Source organism: Chinchilla lanigera, unplaced genomic scaffold (genome assembly GCF_000276665.1).
Source record: "Chinchilla lanigera isolate Chin_1 unplaced genomic scaffold, ChiLan1.0 scaffold00033, whole genome shotgun sequence".
Classification (NCBI taxonomy): Eukaryota; Metazoa; Chordata; class Mammalia; order Rodentia; family Chinchillidae; genus Chinchilla; species Chinchilla lanigera.
Genome location: NW_004955434.1, coordinates 4,734,811 through 4,758,158, shown reverse-complemented (window position 1 = coordinate 4,758,158; position 23,348 = coordinate 4,734,811). Strand labels below are relative to the sequence as shown.

The 23,348-nt window shown below is 34.1% G+C and overlaps 1 protein-coding gene across 1 annotated transcript in view; it reads left to right on the top strand.

The window, feature by feature from the left end:
• LOC102010514 (COBW domain-containing protein 2) overlaps nucleotides 1-23,348 on the top strand; it is a 48,407-nt gene that overhangs the window by 22,832 nt on the left and 2,227 nt on the right. Inside the window, exons 7-13 of the mRNA XM_005388584.2 lie at nucleotides 747-793; nucleotides 2,604-2,690; nucleotides 4,888-4,932; nucleotides 10,358-10,414; nucleotides 14,510-14,561; nucleotides 21,835-21,903; nucleotides 22,006-22,071. Of these exons, the coding sequence (XP_005388641.1) occupies nucleotides 747-793; nucleotides 2,604-2,690; nucleotides 4,888-4,932; nucleotides 10,358-10,414; nucleotides 14,510-14,561; nucleotides 21,835-21,903; nucleotides 22,006-22,071 (423 nt within the window). The remainder of the gene's footprint in view (nucleotides 1-746; nucleotides 794-2,603; nucleotides 2,691-4,887; nucleotides 4,933-10,357; nucleotides 10,415-14,509; nucleotides 14,562-21,834; nucleotides 21,904-22,005; nucleotides 22,072-23,348) is intronic.

The following is a 23,348-nucleotide window of genomic DNA, read 5'->3' as shown; positions in this document are numbered from 1 at the left end:
AAAAATAGTTTTATGGAAAGGAAAATGCTGAATATCTGTGCAATAATTTTCATATTGTTCAAACCTGAGGGATTTAAGAAAAAGAAAAGGGCAGGAGTACAGAATTCTAACCTCCTCCTACAGGTTCATTGTCTGAAAAATAAATGCAGGTGGGGAAGAAAAATGCATTCAAATAAAAAAGTTAGTTTTGATAAGCCAAGCACAGAAAAACAAATACAGTAGCCATGATTTCACTCATGTGCAATCTAAAAAATTGAGCATATTGACATAAAGAGCAGAATAATAGTTACAAGAGGGTGAAGAGGAGGGAGAGATTAGTTAATGGATACAAAGTCGTGGCTAGATAGGAATAAGTTCTTGTGTTCTATTACAGAAAGGTGTTCTATTCAGTATTATATGGTATATTGCAAAGTAACTAGAAGAGATGGTTTTGAGTGTTTTCATCATCAAGCAGTGACAAATGTTTAACATAATGGATGACCTGTCCTGAGTTATTACTCAATGTATAAATGTACTGAAACATCACACTGTACCCCATTAAGATTTATAATTATTAGCTGTCAATTATCAAGTAGGAAAATTTCAAGAAAACAGAATAGTTGCTCCTGAATGTATTTATTTAGTAAAGGAACTTGTTGAAATCTTTATTAGAGGCAAGAAGAATGACTCTAAAGTAAAATCCTTTGTGATCACATAGATTTTGTACTATACCATAGTAACTTTTTTAAAACTTTGTTTTTGTTTAGCATTTAGCAGAAGAAAAACCTGATGGCCTCACCAATGAAGCTACTAGGTATTCTTGTTTAAAGTTTGTACTTATTGTGGCTAATTAGAAAGAGAAACCATTGATATGAAACTACAAAAAACCTGAGAAACATTAAAGCATAGTTAAGCAACTTTATTTTTTCCCATGAATTATTGGTATCTGTTCATAATGGTCTAATAACCTGTCATTTTATTTAAAATCATTTATATTGCAGTATAAAATGAAGGCTGGGCACAGAAGTTCTTTGTGAGGACTTTGGAAAACATTAACACTTAAAATATTTTCTTATTCTCATACAATTTTGGGGGATTATTTATTTTTTAAAAAAGTAGTTGTCTCACTGCTTTAACATCTCAGTGTTCACTACTTCAGAATAGAAGAATAAATGTGGAAATATTTTGGCACCTACAATATTTTTTAACTTAAATTCTTTTATGTGCCTAATTGATGTATCTTTAGATTTATAAATCTTTAAAATACCTTACCTACCTTAAGCATATTCTTGCTAATGGAATACAGGATTTGAGATAGATGACAGCACTGTGCTGCTGGGTTTAAGAGTGAAGTCCCCTGCGATTTGGTGCAGATGATTTAGGCAAAAAATAAAGACAACAAACAAGTGGTTACATATGACTTTGGAGAATGATATCCTTTTGTTTTGTAATCCTACCTAAACACTGCATTTGGCATATGATTATGATTCAAATTAGAACGAATTTAAACATTATTTCAACTTTTTTCCTTATAGAAGTGTTTGTTATCGAAAGTATAAATGAGCCAAAAAGAAAATAACAAAATGTTATAAAAGCCAAAAGAATTAAACATAGAAGTCCATAGAAATAAAATAATTCAAAGTTTGCAACTGGTTGTATTTGGAAATATTTCCATTTCATCTTTATTCATATAAAATTTACTTAAACAGAAATGAAACGTTGGTGCATACATTCTGTTGAAATCTACTTTTTCAGTGAATTACTTTAGTTTTGAAAATTTGTGTTTGATATATAGCATAAGACTCAGAAACAAATAGTCCAGTGTTTAAAATTTCCTGAAGAACTGAGGAAAGTTGGAAGATTTCTTAGTTGTACTACTGCTGTTAATGGAAAATAGAACTCTAATTAAAATAATCTATTTTGTTATCTAGCATTCTGTCAACTGAATTCTTTAACTGAAATTTCTGTATATTTTACTGAGATAATATTTATAGTGATGAAGATATTTGTGCAAGATCTTGATACATCTTCTGAAGTGCATTTTTTTTAAGCAAAACTATTCAATTAGTATTTCATGTTGAGTGAACTTGTTTTCTGTAATTCTTTGAAAATTATGGTGCATATTATGAGAAACAGTTTAATAAATAGACTTCCTATCGTATTGAATATTTGAATTTTTAAATTTTCCTTATAATTAATGAGTTCAAAATCATCCTTCTGATTGTAAACTTTTTGTAAACTTTCCATAGCTCTAGATTATCAAATAAGAGTACTTAATACTTTTTTTTGTTTTGTTTTTTTGAGACAAGGTCTTGATATGTAGTTTAGGCTGGGCTTAAATGAACTGTGTATAGTCCAGGCTGATAGTCCAGCTATCTTCCTGCCTCAACCTCCAAGTGCTGGGATTATAGGTGAATACTTTCTTACTATCATGTGAAATTTGAATTTACATAGTGATGAATACAATTTACTTTTACTGTCTTAAGTAGATTAGGAGTAACTGAATCACTTGTATAAAACTGTTAGTAGTTAGTTCTTAACTGATATTTTTATTTAAAGGAGTTGTTTCTATTTTTAATTTCTTAACATTTTAGTTTTAACATCTATTCTCTTTGCTATTTTAGGCAAGTTGCTTTAGCAGATATCATCCTCATCAATAAAACAGACTTGATTTCAGAAGAAGAGTTACACAAATTAAGAACAACTATTAGGTACAGTAGATAGCAGTTGTATACCGTGTATCTCAAAAAGCTAGAAGATAGAATTTTAAATGTCTTCACTGTAAAGAGATGAAAAATGTTTGAGGAGATACATTTAACTTGACTAAGCATTATATGTATACATGTTTTGAAACATCACATGGCACATCATATGGCACTCCATTAATATGTATAATTTTTATGTTTCTATATATCAGTTAAATATTAAGTAAAATTTGAAAGAAACCTTTAGGTACAAAATTGTAGGTTTAACTGTATTCAAAATTGCCTTGTAGAAACTTAAGTTTCAAGGACGACTTGCTTCAAGAATCATTAAGGAATCACATATTTTGTTGTTGGCCAGTTGACTATTAAATGGAAATATATAAAATCATTCCTTATTGCTTGCAGAATATAGTTTAGAATTCATAGATTTATTGAAGATCCTTTGATTCCACCATTCTTTTCCCATTTTTTTCTTTGACTCTTTCCTAACGTTGAGCTTCTTAGGTGTAACCCTGATAGTTACTTACTTTCCCATAGACATGTCTTGCCAAGTCCCTCCTTTACTCATAATATTTTTTTATGCGGCCTATTTCTGAATTCCTTCACCACTGCCACTTCTTTTAATAGCAGTGTTTTCCATTCTGTAGAGCAGTGGTGCCAAACCTATGGCACACATGGTGCACTGGGATGTTTATATCATTGAAAGCTCCAAGAAGTTCACCATCACTCCTTTAAAACCTATTTTCTCTCTTCCCTCCTAGTTTTTCTGATGAGTCTTCCCAGACTCAGGTGATTTTACTTTGCCCTCAACTTTTGTTGACTATGTCTTTCCTAAGTCAGCTGTGCCTTGTTTCTAGCTTGCTTTAATGTCCTCAGTGTCCATGGAAAATGCTGCTCAACATAGACAGTATGAAGGATACTCAGCTGTGTGTTAAATGACCCAACAGTTATTTTCTGACTGTTCAGAAGACTTTGTTTTGTTAAGTCATAGGTTTGGCACAACTAGTATAGTATATGTTAACTGAATCAGTAAATGTAAGATTCATTAAAAGATAGTTTGCAATGAATAATTGCTGGAGAAAGAAATTCACACTTTTTGTTTGTGTTTGGTTTTATTTTAAAGTAATATCCTTAAAGTTTACTAGGGAGAACACAATCTCTTTGCAAACATTTTTGGCATAAGAGTAGTGATTGCTATTAGCTGGCCTTTATATCCTCATATTGACTAAGCTGGCTCTCATGCACTGGTAGTACTGTTAGACAGCTTGTGGACAGCCTATACTTCACTATGCTGCTAGAAAAGAAAGTACTTTGATAAATTATAGGTTCTTTGAGTTTTTTATCATCCAGTGTTCATCAGACTTATAACTGACTTGCAATCAGATTTGAAGTGGTAGAAGTTAAACATATGTGGAAGGAAAATAGGTATCAGGGTATAGAATACATTCAGAAGAGGAGATTCAGAATTTTGTAAAAACATTTTTAAAAAGCAGTGGAGAGACTTGTCTCGGAATCACCCTATGAGGGATGCCTACCCAGAAGAGCATGCTTGAACAAATAGCACCTGTCTCGAGCAGTTAACCCTAAAGAGAGTGGAGTTGATACTATAAATCCAAATAGATGAGAGGTTCATTGTGTTGAAAAGGAATTAGCAGGTACTTGGTACTGTACAACAGGAGCCGTATTCCATTATTGAATGTGTGTATAGCCATTTCCAAAAGTATGTAAGTGGAGAAAAATGGCTATCATTAAATATTTGAAGATTCTCCTCATTATAAGAACACTAGATTTACTGGCTATTTGTGAATCATTTTTCTAAAGTGAAGGATCTTTTTATAAATCACAATATCATCTTTGATCCTTCAGTGTGCAGTAGGTTTTTGTGTATCATGATTTCTTGTTTTTTTTTCCAGTACCTGGAATCGAACTCACGATCTTGCACTTGCCAGGCAGGCGCTGTGCTGCTGAGCTAAATCCCCAGCCCCTCATGATTTCTTAATGCATGAGAGAAATATACCAGATTTATGTTTGAAGGAGAAGAATAAACCATAACAAAATGCAAATTTTGTTTTCTATTTTCAGTTGTCTTCTAGTTCCAGTTGTATTTATTTAATTGCAGTTTTAGAAATAATGTGATTTATATTCTTTTCTAAAAAATTAACATTTGGATTTTTACCTTTTCTTTTACTTTTTTAAATTTCAGATCAATAAATGGACTGGGAAAAATTTTAGAAACACAAAGATCCAGGTATTTTTATAAAGCTGTTTCTAATACTATCAGCAAATAGTTTTAGTTAATTAATTATAAACATTAAGTTATTGATAAATACACTTGATAATATTAGAAAAATGTAGGTATATTTTTAAAAATGGAACCAAAAATGTTTTGAATGTTCTTTATAAATTAGTTTGACATGTTTACTTAATTTCTTTGCCTTTCTTTTTAACTAAGACTAGAGCCATGGTAACACTGTGTAACTGTGTTGTTGTTTAATAAAATTACACAACAGTTGCAACCACTCAAGCAAGTAAATTAGTATAGAAATCTGAGAAAGTATGTTGAAGAGTCTTCATTTGAGCTATTCGAATGGCTTTTTAATGGTTTTAAAACTACTTTAGTGTTTCATAGTTGGGAAAAAATTCTCCTATAAAAATACATGGAATTTCAACCAGTACATTTGTTGTTTCCAATACATTGCTTTGTTAAATTTTAATTTCCATTTTCTTTAGATACTTTTCTCTTTTGTTCTGTTCATTTAGCTGTATGTTACTTTATAAACTAGATACGCTCTTAAAACACCTGTAAAGTGTACTGTTGTAGATTGAACCATTTTCCACCAGGTGCTTTCATGGTTTCGGAAAATTTCTGTGTGAAGGCATTTTATTAATCTCATTTTTGGTGTGAAAGGCTCAGCAACTGATAGACCATACAAGGAGCAGCCAGCAACTCTGTGACTCCCAGCTGGCAGCCTAGTGCCACCCAGTCTCTGGTTGAGAGATTCTTCCCTTGAAAGTGCAGCAGAGGGCTCAGCTGAGTGGCTTGTCTGTTGTGGCCGAGATTAGAGGTGCTGACAGACTACCATAAATGTTAGGCAGTAACAGCAGCAGCTGCTTATAAGCATGTGAACAGCTGGGGAATTAATTTGGAATGCATTCTCAGGAGCCACTCATCTGCTTACAGAGGTAGCAGAAGAATACCTTAGTGTAAGTCTTCTACGAGCATTTACCAAATGTGCTCCCTACATTTCAAATTCCACTGTAGAAATCTGATTATCTAACTCATACTGTGATCTGTTTTGCATTTTACATGTCCTTTCTTTTTAATTTCTCTTTTCTTTATAAAGTGACACACAGACCATGAGATGCTTCAGTAAGCTTTTAAAAATCGTATCTAATAAATAAATAGAATATATTCTATAAGCATTTATTCAGTTCTTATTTATAATCACCTTAAATCAGTTTTCTTTCATTTTCATTTTGGAACTGTCCATATCCTGAGTACAGGTTTCATCTTCATTAGCTTATTATGTAGTAGTTTTACCATTTCCGTCACTTCTAACATTTGTTCTATTACAGAATAGTAATAGTAAACATGCTGTTGTTAATTATGATTTCAAATGGGTGTGTGAACAAGTGAATAAAATTTTTTTTTCTGGTCTTCAGTAGTAATGTCTGGCAGTGCATCTGAGAATCTAAGGGCCTTTGAAATAGGACTTCCTTGTTATGAGGACTAAAGTTGGGTGAGAATCCTTTTTGTGAAGACAGGATCTTCATAGTACAGTTCTTCTATTGTATTATGAATCTGATATTAAATATTTCCCCAAATTATTTGAGGCATAGCAACTTGAGCTTCCCAGTTTGGAAACTAGAGGTTTGGTTCTTCACAAAATTGTCAAAATCACTTTGATAGAAGTTTTATTTTATTATTGTAAAATTTTTAATTCCTTTACTATTTTGAGGTTAACAAACACTGACAAAAGTAAAAGAGATATGAGCATATGTAGTAAAGGCTTTCTTTGAGCATAAGGGCTGAGGATATAGCTCAGTGGTAGGGTACTTGCCTGGAATGTATGAACAAGTCCATGGGTCCAATCCCCAGTGCCTAGAAGAAATAAAAGAAAAGAGGAAGAGGTAAGGAGGAAGGGAAGGGAGAAAGGGAGGGGAATGGTATGTCACACTGTCTTATTGATAAGGCTTGAGTTGAGTTAGAGGCAAATATTATAGGAGTTTTAGGGGACTATGTTGACTTCAGAAGTAGGAAGGTTAGAAGACATGCCATTATCTTTTTTTAGCCTTTTTTTTTTTTTTTTTTCATCTTTGGAGGTTTAAATGAACTAAAGAGAAGAAAATCAAAACACAGTAATAAATTAATTCAAACAGACTATACTGAATATCTTACTGGCTACCAGGAATTTCATGGGAGATTGAAGATTTAAACAATGGGTGAGGCAAAAATTGTCTTTAAGATTAGTGATTTGAGGAAATCAGAGAAGCAAATAACCAAAGAAACCCGTGTTGAATATTAATATATCACAACAGGAATATTAAATGCACAGGGCCCTATAACAATAGGAAGATAGCCAGGAGTAGTGGGGCACGCCTGTAACCCCAGCACTTGGGAGGCTGAGGCTGGAGGATCAATATGAGTTTGAAGCCAACCTGGGCTACATAGTGAGTTAAAGGCCAGCCCTGAACTGCATATTGGACCCTGTCTCAAAAAAAGAAAAGTAAAGAAAGGAATAGGAAAATAAAGGAGTAACTACTCAACTCTTCCTGATGAAGGGCCAGGAAAATTTTAACTGGAAAAGGTGATCATTGATCTGAGTCATGAGTAAGATGTATCCAGATAGACTAGGTAGAGTAGGGAAGACTTTATATTTAGTAGGATTTCAGAGCGGGAAAACTTTGTATTCCAGGCACCTGTAAATGTGTTTAAATGATTAGAACACATGTTATTATGTGGCAAGGAAGAAAAAAGTGTATGACTGAGGAGACAAAACTTACCACCAAGGATTTTGAATGCCACAATAGATAGTGTGGTTTTCCTCGTGTAGGCATCAAGGAGTTTGTGAGGAATTTTGAAAGTAGTATGACTCTTGGAAGATAGACTTAATGTGGGGCTATTCTCTGCAAGATAGGAAATACTAAGAAGGGAGAGCAGCTTGTGTGAGGCAGTGGGGGAAGTAGGTTTAGAAAAGGTGATTACTGTAGTTCTGTTTTGGAAGCAGGTGCAGGTTGTGGTACCACTTGGCAACATATTTAGAAATTTATTTCTGGAGTTTAGGACTGAGCTTTTGGACAGTATTTATAATCCTAACCCTAACCCTAACACATAGATCTGGGATAGACTGGTATGCCCTGTTGAGAGAGTCAGAAGAGTTGCAAAGATGACTCTTAGTATCCCTAGAGTAGTAGCTGCAGTGGGTACTTCAAAAAGTTAAGAAAAATGAACTTCTGAAGTTTCTTCTTTCCCCATTATTTTCCCACTTAGTTATTAACGGTGTTCCCACTGGCTTGAACCACTAGTGGTATATGCATGATCGTCCCATGCCATCCAACAGGACAGTCATGCATGTAACATTATTAGTGGTTCAGCAAGACATGAGTTAGTTACAGCCCCTTTGTGAATGTGTTAAATGATGGTAATGGTCTTTTTTTTTTTTTTTTTTTTCAGTGTTTTGGAAAAGAGCTGATTTTTTTTTCATTTCTGAAGGAGGAAATTAAACATTTGATATTATGAAAATTAGTTTTCTAGTCATACATCTTGAATAAGTGAAAATTTTTTTTTTCGTGGCAATACTGGTGTCAGGGAAAGTTCATTAAAACTTCCATCTGGAAGCTTTGGCTTTTTTCCCCTTTTTTTCTTTCCACTGAGAATTTGGTGAGAGACTTTGATACTTTTTTTTCTATAGAGTGTGATCAGATTCATTATTGATCCTGTCTGGGAAATCACAGGAATCTGTATAAGGCAAACTTACCTCTAAATAGTGAGTATTCTCAAGGACATTGTCACAGTGAGACAGTAGTATGTTTAGAAGGTTTGCTTTTTAAAGCAATTAAATTTTCACATTGCCATGTGCAAAGCTTACTAAACTTTAAGCTGTTCTGTAAAGATGATAAACTTGGGAAATTTCATTCGTCTTTTACTTGTTAGTATAAATATTTGCTCAACTGTGAAGGTGAAAAATGAAATAATGTTTAATGTTAAGACTTTGGTCTTGGTGTAAATCGATATTGAGAAATTTTTTCAGGGAGCAGTTACTTCTTTGCTTGATTATTCTCCTAATTCAGCACATCTAGAATGTTCAGAATTTGAAATGTTACAGTCTATTAACATAAAACTTCGGCATTTTCTTATTTTCATAAATGGGAATGCATGTGTGTGCCAAGCTAAACACTCATAATGTAACAGAACACTGCTGCCACAAGTGTGAGTGGATGGCAGACTGCTGAAAGGGGGCAAAGCAGGCACAGCTGGTCAGTCCTAAATTAAAGCCATGTTTTATCTTACATGTTTGTGTGTTTAAGATAATCTTGAATCTGACAAATGAGCTTTGTTTTGTCTGTGAAATTTTAATAAATATTCATCAAGTATCGAGTCTGATTTTGAAATTTAATTACATTTTGGTCATTTTCTTTAAGCAGTCTCCGTTTTAGCTTTGATTATGGAGAGGTCACTGTCTTCTCCTCTTATATGGGCTTATGTTAGAATTGGAAACCTGTCCCCTGCCTTTATATATTTGCTTTTATGTATCTAAACAAAATTAATACTAATTGTGATAGGTTATTGTCATGTGGTTTGAATCACTACATTCCTAACAAAGTTTATCACTAAGAGAAATAATATCTATTTTGATAGAGCAGGAAACTTCATTCTATCTACAACCCTATTCTGAATAAAAGAAATCAAACTCACATGTAGATAGGGTCCTAGTGAATGAATATTTATGCACTGGGGCTGGGGATTTAGCTCAGCGGCACAGCACCTGCCTGGCAAGCGTGACGTTGTGAGTTCAATTCCCGGTACCGGAAAAAAAACCAAAAAAAAAAAAATTTTTTTTTTTTTTGCACTGGTTGTTTGACTGCTAGTGTTTCTTGGTGTTGTTTTTGTTGTTGGTGATGGTGGTGATGCTGGGGATTGAGCCCAGAACCTTGTGACTACTAAGCACATTCTATCAGTGGGCTATACCCTCCACCCTGATGCCTTGCCTTATGTTACCTATTTTAGTATAAAAGAAATACAAAACTCCAAAGATATTTGGAATATAAATATACTACTGTGTTATTTCTAGTTATCATTTCTTTTGTTTATAAGCTGCTTGTAAAGTTTTAATTTTTTAGCTAATGTTTTTGGGGGGTGAGCAATAAAAAATGTGGTATTTGAAAAGCTCATAAATTAGATTTCAGGAATGGAAAGACATTTGAGAGTGCTAAAAACAAAAAATGCTAAAGTTTGTTGAAGCAGTAACTTAGTTTTTTGCCTAGATGTGTCCACTTTTAAGAATTTTACATAGAGAAAATTTTACAGTAGCATTTTTTTGTCATTTTTATGCATTTTCCAAAGTATTATATTTTGATTGAGCTTTATGTTATGTTTTGATAAAAGGTTTTTTTCTTAATTGGATATTTTTCACAGAATTTTCAACTGATCACATGAATTTTCTTCCTTTTAGAGTTGATCTCACTAACATATTAGATCTTCATGCCTTTGATAGTCTCTCTGGAATAAGGTATGTTTTTTCAATATTTTGGTCACTTTTAATGTAATATGCTTTTATTCTACAGTTACAGGAATGATTTACACAAGTACATCCTTGATTGAAGCTTTCTGTCATTCTTTTTTTTATTTTTTTCTTTTTGAGACAGGATCTCTCTGTGCAGTTCAGGCTGGCTGTGAGCTCACTTTGTAGCCCCGGTTGGCCTTGAACTCACAACGATCCTCCTGCCTCAGCTTCCCAAGTGCTGGGATTACAGGTGTGCACCACCATGCCCGACTTAAGCTTTCTGGCATTCTGACATACAAGATCATTCTTAAGTTTATGCCAGAAAGTTTTGTTAATTTCTTGCTTGTGCATCATAGTGTATTTTCTTGTAGAAATTATGGTATAAATGATAGGTAGCTTTAAAGATATATTATTTAATATTTCTATGCTAACCACTGCAATACTCTTTTCAATAGAAAAATGCATCAAATACATAGGAAGTTTTAGTTTGGGATGTTCATACAAACAGCTTAGTTATGGATTAGCTTTCTGTCTCTTCCTTGGGGAAATCTTTTTGATAAAGGAAGGAAGAGAGATCAGTTATTCTTGAACATCAGCGTCTGTTTTTTTAATTGTGGTAAAAACATATGAGATCTACCCTCCTAACAAAGTTTTGAGTATGATACAGTATTGTTATTTATAGGCATAACAGATCTCTGCAGCTTATTGTAAAAATCTCTGTACTCTACTCACTAAATGTTTTCCCTCTTTCTATGTCCTGGTAACCACTATTCTAGTCTTTGCTTCTATGGGCTTTACTAATTACCTGTTATGAGTGAGTTTTGCAGTATTTGTTCTTCAATGACTAGTTTCTGTCACTTAGCATAACATCCTCAAGGTTGATCCATGGTGTTGCAAATGGCAGGATTTCCTCCCCCTTTTTAAAGGCTGAGTAATATTCCGTTTTAGTAAAAGTACCACATTTACTTTACCCGTTCCTTAGTTGACAGGTACAGTATTTAGGTTGTTTCCACATTTTGGCTATTGCAAATAATGCTTGCAGTAACTTTTAAGTCTTGAGTATGTCTGCACAAAAATGGACATCTCTCTGATGTTTTAAATTGGTAAGGCAGTTTAGTTTGCAGATAGGCATGGTAAGTAGGTCTATACTTCTGATTGCTAATTCCTAGGTGTGTGTATCAATAAACACAAATGTATATGCCATTCTACTTAGCCAGGCCTTTTTAAAAACATTTTTGGTATTGGGAATCGAACTTAGAACCTTGTGCTTGCCAGGCAGGCGCTTGTGCCACTGAGCTATATGCCTGGCCCAGCCATGCCTTTAAAACTAATTTTTTAACTAGTTTTCCCCCCTCAGTCTTTAGATTGTTCAGATTTAAAAAATAATTTCTAAAATAAACTGTCAAGATAGGGTATGATAGTGTTTTATTGAACTTCTTTGCCCTTATAAATAAGAGAATTTAAATTCACATTTAATGTGTAAAATTATTGCTACTATTTTCACACCTGGAAGTTTAGGATAGGCAGGATGACTACCTCCTTAGTTTGAAACTTGTCATTGTAGATGTCAGACTAGAACTACTCATTCTGGAAGTCAGTTCTTCAGTTGAGAGCTATTCATTTTATTTGTACCCTCTAGAGTTAGACCTTGTAAAGTAACAAATAACAAGTTAAAATTACAAGGAGATTCCTAGGGTGCTTCAGCAAGATCCGCATTTCCTTTTAGTTCTAGTCAGTAAGAAAATAGAACAGTTTGGTATACTTGAAGTATAGATGATTTTTCTAATTTAAAAAAAAAAATCCCTGTATTTTATATTATGAAAGTGCCTATTTTTTGCTTTATGGGAGAAATGTGTTGTATCATTTCAGAACACTCCTGTACAAAGTTGTGAAATCTCTCTTTAGCATCCTGAACCGTTTTCTCTGATGTCAGCTTTAGGTCCCAATTTTATTTAAGCTTGATAGTGATTGAATAATACGAAAAGCAATCAAAGTTACAGTTTTTTACATAAAGCTTTGTTTTTCTTATTTAGAAATGAAAACTTTACCCGAAGGATTATGGATATGAACCAAAGCATTCTGACAGGAATATGGCCTGAAGCATAAACTTTGTCATTAAAAAATGGTCTTTTTTAGCACTGACTTTACTAGGGAGCTGGTTTGCTGGTACTGTCTCCTAATTCTAGGAACATAAGAGCCTTTGTCTTGAGGTCCATTTCCACTCAAGTCCACCAGTCCGACCCCTGCCAACCTTTTACCTTGCTCCTTTTCTTAAATCCAAGACTACAGTTTATTTCTCTTGAGTAGTCAGTGCAGTTTCAGCAGCTGGCCGTGTTCCCTTTTCCTTGCCCTTCACATCTGCCTTAGAACTGTATTTCATCTGAGGCAACGAGTTGTTTTTGTGTTTACAGACCCTGTGCCACATTTAAATATATTTACAAAGGTAGGAAATGAACTAATACTGCCTTAAGTTTGCCTTTCTTCAGCTAATTTTTCTCTGTTGGGTCTAAGAGCTTGCAAATTGATGGTCATTTAATATGAAACACTAAAATACTTCTTAGTTGAAGTCTTTGTTTCTTCCCTTTATATATTTTACTTTAACAGTTTATTCTTAATAGCGAAGGGGAGAAAGGATGGTAGTGTAAGACTATTTTCTACTTCGATATTCAGGATATTTTTGTTTTTCCTTTCTACTTACCTCTGACTATAATAAAGATACTTTCTTTAAAGCATCCACTTCAAAGTTTTCCAGTTTTACCTGGAGGAAATAGAAAAGTTGCAAGTTTCATCTTGTGGTGAAAAGAACTGAATCTCTAATACATAAAACAGTAAACTATTTTAGGTGTATACATTAAAAGATAGAAGTGGTTAACAAGATACAAGTCAGTGTGCAGAATGGGTATTCTGATTCATAAATTTTTGCTTTTGCTAACACACTTTGTTTTTAAGATCAAGAAAAAATTAAGGCATAAAATTCTGAAATTTGCTAGGAACTAAACATTTAGATAATAGTTGAATTTTTGACCTTTTGCTTGCATATGAAGGTGTACGTAGTCATTGTCCAACACTAAACATTAGGCATATAGAAAAAGTATCTGATATTTCAGTGATTTTTCTAATCTCATTTTTCACTTAATTAGGAGCAGTTATAATGCTTTAGTGACACTTAGCGAAGTAGCTGTTTAATGTGATCCCACCACTATCCATGAGGCCTTTGCTTAACTTTTCTTTCTGCTTAGCTGCAAAACAGGAGAATCCTTTCCTGAGCAACCAGCTGGGAAGGATTTAATTTGACACTTTCCCTACTAAGACCCCCCAATGAGACTCATTCCCTAGAACAGTTCCTATAACTCTCTTCTCTTTCCTAAATTTGCTGTTACTAATTTACCCCTCACTGTTCTTCAAGGCAAAACATCTGCAAGGTTTTAAGTCCTGCCCTCCCACCTCCACCAGTGTCTAAATGTGTGCTACAGTTGTTATGATTGTAATTTGTTATGCCATGTTGATCTTTTGGCTCTTTTCATATCAAAACAATACATTCTTAAGATTTTGACTGTTTTCTCTTAACTGCTAACTGACCATAGAGAATATTTGTATTTATGGATAGTTTATGTTTTAAGAAGTAGATGTTCAAGGGAAAACTTTAATAAAAGAAAATTTATCCTTCTAATTTTCTGTAGTTCCCAGCATTATTTTATATTAGGAAGCATAGTAAAAATTGAGAAACTTTGAGCAACCCTAAAATAGTTATATATATTTTTATAAGCCTGCATTGAACCTATTTGAAAAAAAGTACACTGATACTTAACCACACAAAAGAATATATTGCTAAAGCCTTAGCTTTTCCTTTTATTGTGCATATATTTATTGTGAATGTGTGCATTTTAAAGAAAACTTTAAAGAGCTTAATCTGTCAAAAGCTTTTCTCTTTTAGAACATATAAATATTCTCTATTAGATTATTTCTCCATTAGAATATGTAAAATTAGAAATATAAAATAGATTCAGTTATGGAAAGTCTCTTTCCTGTTTGACTTTGTGTCTCTGAGTAAGAGGTAAGGTTACATTGGATTCATCACTGAACTTCATTGGTTGATTTTAGTTTTCAGGAAAAACTTCAACATATGCCCACAGCACAGCCTCACCTTGATCAGGTAAAAAGAAATCTTAAACAATATTTTTAAAGTGTGTCTCTCGCTAAGTTGGCCGTATTTAGGACTGTTTGATTAGATATCTTTTGAAGCTAGCATTTTTGAACTGTGTTGATATTGTCCAGATCTTGAATACATCTGAAGTCAGCTAACCCAACTTCTTAACACATAATAGGAATTCATGGAACTACACATTTCTGAAGTGTTTAGAATTTTAGGAAATTGTGCTTCCCACTTCTTCTGTAGTTACTCAGCATATTCTGATCAGTCCTCATGATGGGAGTTTTTACTTAAAAGTAGCCAGAGGGGTCTATCTATAGTCTGTTTTTAACTGTATTGAAGTAACTGATGAAGGAAATGTCTGGCATAAGCGTGGCTTATTTAAGTAAAAATTGACCAAGTTTGACCTTCAGGTAGTTGTATAAATTTCAAACTCTGTAAGGTGTTTTTTATACTTTAAAATTCTAATCCCTGGGGTAGATACTTAAGATGCTAGGAACAAACTATTATTTTTATCCATGTTTCTGTCAAGCAGGTCATAGATGGTAGAACTTTAGGATAATTCCTGTGTTACACTTAAAACGTAGAGGGAGAAGGTGTGTAAGTGAGCAGTATACTTTCTGTACCTTGTCTTCCCTCCTTCCTCTAGCAGTGACCACCAAGTTCTTGAGTCATCATTGCCCGTTGTAGTAGGACCAAGATGATCGCAGCCGCTGGCATTTATCTTCATTCTGGCACGTGTTTATGGGAAACTGTAGCACCACATTTGTGGTACCTTTCTCTGGGAATATTCACTTGTTTTTAAAATATAGAATATTCATTTGTCTTTAAAATAAGTGAATGAGAGAAATGCTAGTCTCGCAGTAAACTTCTGGGAAAAAATAATTTTATGATTTTCAGTAGCAGTCATAAAGATAAACTGGAATCACATTCTTACTGAGTTTCTTCTGAGTGAAGAATACATACTTAGGAGTTATAAGGGTTCAAAAATGAAGAAAATAGAGTACTCACAGGAACCTTCTAAGGGGCAGTATCTACACCTGTAATATACGGGGTGATTGAAAAATATGGTGAATGTTTAAATTTTTAAAAACTTACTGAAATAAAGGACACATTGCCAAGAATGATAGAAAAGTGTGTTTGAAGAAAGGGGGAATATTTTGAGGGGTATCAATGGTAATGTGTCTTTTACTGTAATAAATTTTTAAAATTTAAATGTTCACTATATTCTTCGATCACCCCTCATTGATAATGTGTATGGCAGTTTCTGTTTCACATAAAAATATTACAGTGTGGCCTCATTCATCTTATTCACTGAGCAACTTCTGGCTTTTCCTCAAAGTCACAATGACCGTGAAACACAAATGTTTTGAATTGATTCAGGATATTGAGGCAGTCACAGCTAAAGATACTCATGAAAGAGGACTTCCAGAAGTGCTTCAGAAAGTGACAAAAACAATGGGATAAGGGTGTTGAAAGTGAGGGAGAGTATTGTGACAGGGATTAATTCAGTTTGTTTTTTACTTTAATAAACATGCTTTTAAACTTTTACCATATTGTTGATCATATTTCATATCTCAAATGTACCCCATTATGCCTTATAGTTTATATTTATAATGCTTTGTAGTTTGGCTTAAAATGCTTTTCATTGCATTAATGTATAAAGTCATTAAATATAAAGTTCATTGCTTAGCACAGATTTAGTATTTGATATGTGTTCAGTGAAAAAGAATGAAAAGCTGTGATTCTAAAATGGAGAAATAATTAAGGATCACTCGTGTACTTTTTTTTGGATACTCAGTAGTCCCTGCCCCTTAACTCTTTTGGACATGTGCATTTTAATATGTATTTTAACATTATAGATACAAAAATGTTGAGAGAATGTAAACTGCACTTCTTGTGTGCATGTAAATGGTGTCAGCATTTTGCCCATTTTATTTCATCTATCTTGTCAACATTTCTTTGCTAAAGTTTTGAAAATACATGTATATATTTTTAAATAGTAAGTTTCAGACATAAAAGTAGAATAGCATAGTGAATCTATATGTACTTATCACCCATGCTGGAGTGTATAAAAGAAAATTGCAAACATTATGTCATTTCACCAACAAATAGGGCATGTCTATTTTTGTTAAAGCTGAACAGGAGATTCTAATGCTTTTTTCTGCTTTAGGTATGTAAGTAAGCATTGAGCAAAATATAGTATTACAGAAAAAGAGTTATGGGAATCAAAGACATAGATAGTATCATTTAGCTTAGTGGATCTGAGGTATAGGCAATGAAAGATATCTTTTCCTCACCCATTGATAAGTTCATAGCTCAGAACAGATTAGTGAGGAAAAAGCATATGTAATAAGTTTATATGACGTGGAACTTTTCATAATGAAAGCCTGAAGAAATGAGTAAACCTGTGTGTTTTTATTTTTGATAAAGGATGGATATTTGGAGATATACAATGAGAAAAAGATTATGATCCAAAGATAGCAAATGGATAGGAACTTAGCAAGGCCTGCGTGGGTAGAGTCCTGTTTGTGACCCTTTGTCTTCAGGACAAGTATGCTCCTTTGCTTTGGGTATTGGGAGAGCTTCTCACATGAGAGTCTTAAGACCTCATTCAAGAGGAGGTCAGAAAATCTTTCCTAGGCCCGATGCCCTGCTTTAGGGGAGACGCTGAGCATGATTTTCCTGCTTCTTTTGACAGTGTCATATTTTGGGCTAGGGTGTCCTGAACCCCATCAGAGACTCCATGAAAGATAGAATTGTACACTAAAACTATATTAAAAATACTATGTATCCTTACATATATTTATATATACATATCTATCTGTGTGCATATATAAATGCATGTCCTTATAATTCTCAGATCAAGATAATAAAAGATTTCCAAAATTGAGAATTTTCTTGTGCTTCTTCTTAGTCAAAGGAGGAATAACTTCTATTCTCACTTAAACAACAAAAAGAAGTCATGAACTAGTAGGGTTTTTTGTTTTGTTTGTTTTTGACAGAAGTGAGGGAAAGACCACTCCAGATGTTTGAAAGTGGGCTGTTTGGAGGAGCAGTCCCTCTTGCCTAAGTTGTGGTGGTTGGTTGGTACTGGAATCTTGGTCTGTGACTGTGGGTTTTAATTTTTGAGGCAAAGAGAACTTACCCTGGGCTGTGCTGCAGCGTAACATAAGTGGCATTGGGCTTTGGAATCAAGAGAGCGAGCAGGAACATACAGTAGCATGTGATGATGGCCTTCACTGTGGTTACACAAGGGCGGGAAACGGAGTAAAACAGGAGCTATTTCGCAGCTAGACCTGCCTGAGCAACCTACGTGTAGCTCGCTCAGAAGCGGAAGGGATGATAGGAAACAAGCCTAACTGACTAAAGAAACCTAGAAGTGGATACATCTGGAAGGTAAAGTGATTGGGATGAAAATGCCACATATTCAGCTTTGTATCTAGTGGCAAAACATTACGGGAGAGGCCTTACCTGGGCAAAAAGGGACAGAGGGCGTGTTATGGTTTAGATCAAGATTGTTGCCCACAGGCCTCTTATATTTATAGCTGGACTTTTGTAAGGTGATTGAGTGATAGGGCCACGTAGCTCACTTGCTGTTAGGAGGTGGAGTGCAGTGGAAAGAGGCAGGGCCCTGGAGCGTATGACTGGAAGGGTATATCGCCTTCCCAGCTCCTCGCTTCTCTCTGCTCCCTGGTTGCCATGATGGGAGCTGCTTTCCTCTGCCTAGGCCCTTGTACCGTCCATTTCTGTGTTTAAGCCTCCTGAATACTGACTCAAACTTCTGACACTGTGAGCCAAAATAAACCTCTCCTCCTTGAAGTTGTGGGTGTCAGGCATTTTGCCTCACGAGGAGGAAAGTGACAGTGACAGGACTGGACTATGGAGCTATAGTTGTTTCATTTAAGTATACTAGTGGGCTTGAATCATTTTCCAGATGAAGAAAGCATGTTGAAGTTATTGTATATAGGGACTATTTGCAAAAGAATAGAAAAGTCAGAAATAACATAGTAGGTTAAAGAAAAAAATACCAAATCAATAAGCCTGAGTTATTCTGAAAATTTTATTTTAGAGGCATTTCTTTATAGTTTTTAATATGAAATGAGTTTACTGGTACGGAAAACTATAGTTCCAAAATCAGAGATTGCCTTTTTTGAGTCCAGTTATGTATCATCCTAATTTTAACTTTCTTTGATCTCATACTAAACTTAGTTATATCTCATAAAAATATTGTCATCTCTTTATCCTGCAAAAGAAAAAATTATAAACATTTTTAAGCTAACAACGCAGCAAAGACTGTACTGAATCCTATATTGACACGGTCAATATAAAAAAGCCAAGTTAAGGGCTAGAGCATTGCTTAGTGGTAGAGCAGGTGCTTAGCATTCTGGCCCTTGGGCTTAGTCACCAGTACTAGGGTTAGGGAGGGACTAAGTTATGAATAAAATACATTTAAGAGTTTTTTGAAGACCAAATTGATATTTTTTGAAACTGACAAATTATGTTTTATTTGGCAACCTTTTGCGATATATTCTTACTTGCTATATATTTTGATATGGAAGTTTAGGTATTTAATGACTTCTTTAATGATTTAAGTATTTTAGTGATTTTGTCAATGAAGAAATAAAATTGTCAGTTTAAATGCATATTTTAAACTATAATGACAATAATTTAAAAGCAAGGTATGTTTATTAAGAATTAAAAATAAGTACTTTTTGTTATGGTGAAGAGCGTTTAATCTGAGATCTACTCTTAACAAATTTTAAGTATACAACACAGTATTGTTATCTGTGTTTACATGGCCATACAGCAGATGGGTAGAATTTTTGCATCTTGCATGACTAAAACTACTCACTGAGTAGTCACTACCCATTTCTGCCTTCCTCTGGCACCTTGTAACCACCATTTTTTTTCTGATTTTTATGAGTTTGACTATTGTAGGTACTGATACGAGTGCAAAAATTTGACCTTTTGTAACTAGCTTATTTCATTTAGCATAACCTCTTCATGGTATAACACATGATAGAATTTTCCACTTTAAGGCTGAATAATATATATATATATATGTATTACTAGAGCCATTTTCATATATATATATGTCTCACATTTTCTTCATTCATTGATGACATTTAGGTTGTTTCTACCTCTTGGTTACAATAACAGTAGTTTTCCACCCCTGGTTTTGCTTTCCAGTTTCAGTTACTTTTGGTCAACCATGATCCAAAAATATTAAATGGAAAATACCAGAAGTAAAGTATTTAGAATTTTAATTTTCATGCCATTCTGAATAACAGAATAAAAATTTCTTGCCATCCTGCTCTTTCGTTGGGATGTGAGTCCTCCCCTTGCCTACCACATCCACACTGCATGCTTTTTTGCCTCTTAGTCCTTAAGTAAGTCTCTCGATGGTTATCAGATTAACTGCTGCAATATCATAGAGTTGTGGTCAGGTGACTGTTTATTTAGGCCCCAAAGCACAAGAGTAGTGATGTTGACAAATTGTATACAGCAAAGACAAGCTGTAAAGTGCTTGCTTTAAGTAAAAGTTCTTGATTTAATAAGGAAAGAAAAATATTATATGCTGCAGTTGCTAAGGTCTGTGGTAAGAATAAATCTTCAAACTAGGAAATTGTGAAGAAGGATAAATAAATTCCATGCTAGTTTTGATGTAGCACCTCAGATTGGAAAAGTTATTGCTATAGTACGTAATAAGTACTCAGTTAAGATGGAAAAAAGCATTACATTTGGGGTTTGCTATTACCTCCAGTTTCAGGCATATACACCAAGGGTCTCAGAACATATGCCCTGTGGGTAAAGGGAAACTGCTAGAAGTACTTTTATATTTTTTTAAATTATTTTTTAGAAGTACTTTTAATTGTCTCACATTTTAAAGTCCAATTTGAAACTTTCTAAAAATTGACTATTTCTCACATGTGAGCATGAACATAGTATTTTTTCCTATTATAAACAACAATGGAGACTGAGTAGCAATATATTCATGCCTAAATTGATCTGTAATACTTTTTAGCTATTCTCTAAGTTTGGATTTAAAAAGAGGGCTGGCCTTTTCATATTTCTATATATATGATTTTCCAGATATATAAAATATATATATATATATATATATATATGATTTTCTAATGGTAAACAAAGATGCAGGGCTAAACAGTTTTAGGAAGTTTTGCAAAACTATATTTTAGTGTTCTTTAGTAATGCTTATTTTAAGCCATTTTGAGCATGGCATGAGCATCTTAGTATGTATGGTGGACTTTTTGTTTTATGTAAGGCTTAGGCTTTGTATTTTCATCATTAAATATGACATTCTGGGTTATATCAGCAAAGGGAAGTTTAAATTCTAATTATGGGACCTGTTAGAGGATATCTTAAACTTCTAGTTCTGTGGAGTAGACAGTGAGAAATGTATCAAGATCAGGAAGAAAAATAAATCTTAACGTCTACATCCTGTAAATGATGATCTTAATGTTTGAAGTCAAAGGTGACACTATGCTACCATTCTTGTTGCTCTTTTCTGCTTGATACATTCTTGTTCAGCTAGAGGTAAAAAGAATATTTTGCTTATTTTTCAGATAAAGTAGAATATTTTTTTCTTTTGTACTGGGGATTCTTCAGTTCCCAGGGCCTCATGCATGTTAGGCATATGTTATTCCACTGAGCCCAGTGGAATCTACACCCCTTTTAATTTCTGAGATAGGATCTCGCTGAGTTTCTTTGGCTGGCCTTGAACTTGCAATCCTCCTGTGCTTTGCTATCCTAAGTAGCTGGGTTGCGGGTGTGTGCCACTGCGCCAGGCTGCACTTTATTTATTGTTAGGTAATACTTTTTTCTCTGCATAGTTTGCTTTTCAGAGCCTCATTTTTCCCCGTGTATAAAATGGGAAGAGTTGTGCTTTTTCCCCAGGACTGTGAAGAGTGAAGGAGAACATGAAGTCAGAATGCTGCTCGGCACAGTCAGGATGGTCCACTCCTTCATGTTGCCAGAATCCCAGAGCAGAATATTCAAATAATGAGCCCCCTGTGTGAGATGTTTTTGTGTAAATACCAAAGTGTTGATGAGTTCTACAAAATATAGAAGACAGCGTTGCTAATTACGTAAATTGGCACATATAATGAGAAAAATAGAATTAATAGAGTTAATATATATTGTTAGACATGATGTAAGATTTAATATGTTCCTTAATTTTCACTTTAAAACTAGTAATTTTTAAAAAAATATATTGATATTGCTATAAAAGATTACTGTCTGTGTTGATTTACAGAGTATTGTTACAGTCACATTTGAAGTACCAGGAAATGTAAAGGAAGAAAGTCTAAATGTATTTATTCAGGTGAATGCCTTTTTTAACTGATTAATAATTTATCAACTGTTTGTTGCATAGTTGTTGCTGTTAGCAGTGGTTGATCTTATTAAAATATGTCACTTGATACAGAATCTCCTGTGGGAGAAGAATGTGAGAAACAAGGACAACCACTGCATGGAGGTCATACGGCTAAAGGTGCAGTATGCAGTTCACCTTTGTAGGCTTCTGGGCAAATCCTTCTTTTGGCTACTATATAAAAATTGTGTTTGGTCTTTTTAGACAGAAGCACTGGTTTTAGCACAAGTAACCTTCGTCTACTTCTATTTCTGTCATTTCCATTACTAAAAAGGAGCTTTTAAAATTACAGCAGAAAGCATGATTTATTTGCACAGCTTCATTTAGTGTTGCCCCTAAAGCAGTCTGTGAGCTTTGAAAATGTTAGTCCCTGCTCTCATGCCCAGGTGTTCTAAGCAGCTGGTCAATGAGCTTGCCTCTGTCAAAGTTCTCCTCCTCTTGGAACACAGATTGATCGCTTAGAGAAAACTGCTTATTTTTCTATGAGAGATTCATTTATTGGGGAAATAATGTGAAAAGTCCTGCTGGTGCTGAAACGCATGCATTTAGCAGACACTGAACATTCTGTCATACACTGGAAAAGTTACAGAATTCTTGTTCTGTGTTTCAAATCTCATTTATATTACTTGACACTTGTGTATATGTTATGAAAGTCACCTTTTCCCCAGAAAGCAGTGATTCTAAGTGTATCCATCAATCAGCAGTCCTTTGAGTATATACTCTTGTGATTTCTCAAGTGTGCATTAAGTCCTTACTACTCTTAATAACTAAATTCTCCAGGTATGCACTGATATCCTGGGGTTACTAGAATAACAGACTGAGACTATGAACAGACTATTTAGATTAGAATTTCTTCACTCGTTATGCTGGCTCTACCGAGGATTAGCACTGCAGAACAACATAGATAAATCCCAATCTACTTCCTTTTCACTGTCGTACAAAGGAATTAAGCCGGATCCTGCTGCTACTTTATGAATGCAACATCATCAACGTTCCAGGATTCTAACTGGCCAAGCATTTCTTCTGTAACTGCCTTTATCTCCTAGTATTGAATGTGGGTTAGGTTTCCTAGAAAAGTAGCAGTTTGGGCATTTATACTAATGTTGCCTCCAACACCTGTGCAGATTTCAGTGGCTTGTATGTGTATCATCATCTCAGTCTGGATTTTGCACTTGTATGATCATTTCTTTTTTTTTTTTTTAATTTTTAATTTTTAATTTTTTTATTTTAAAGAATAAAAGAAGGATAACATAATAATAGGGGGGACTTAGCAAATTACAGACAAAATGGTAGGTTATTATCAATGGTTATCATTTTACATATTATTGTCTACAAAATAGTTTCTCAGGAAAACAAATAGACAAATAATAGTGAGTTACAGACAAAAGAGGTAGGAG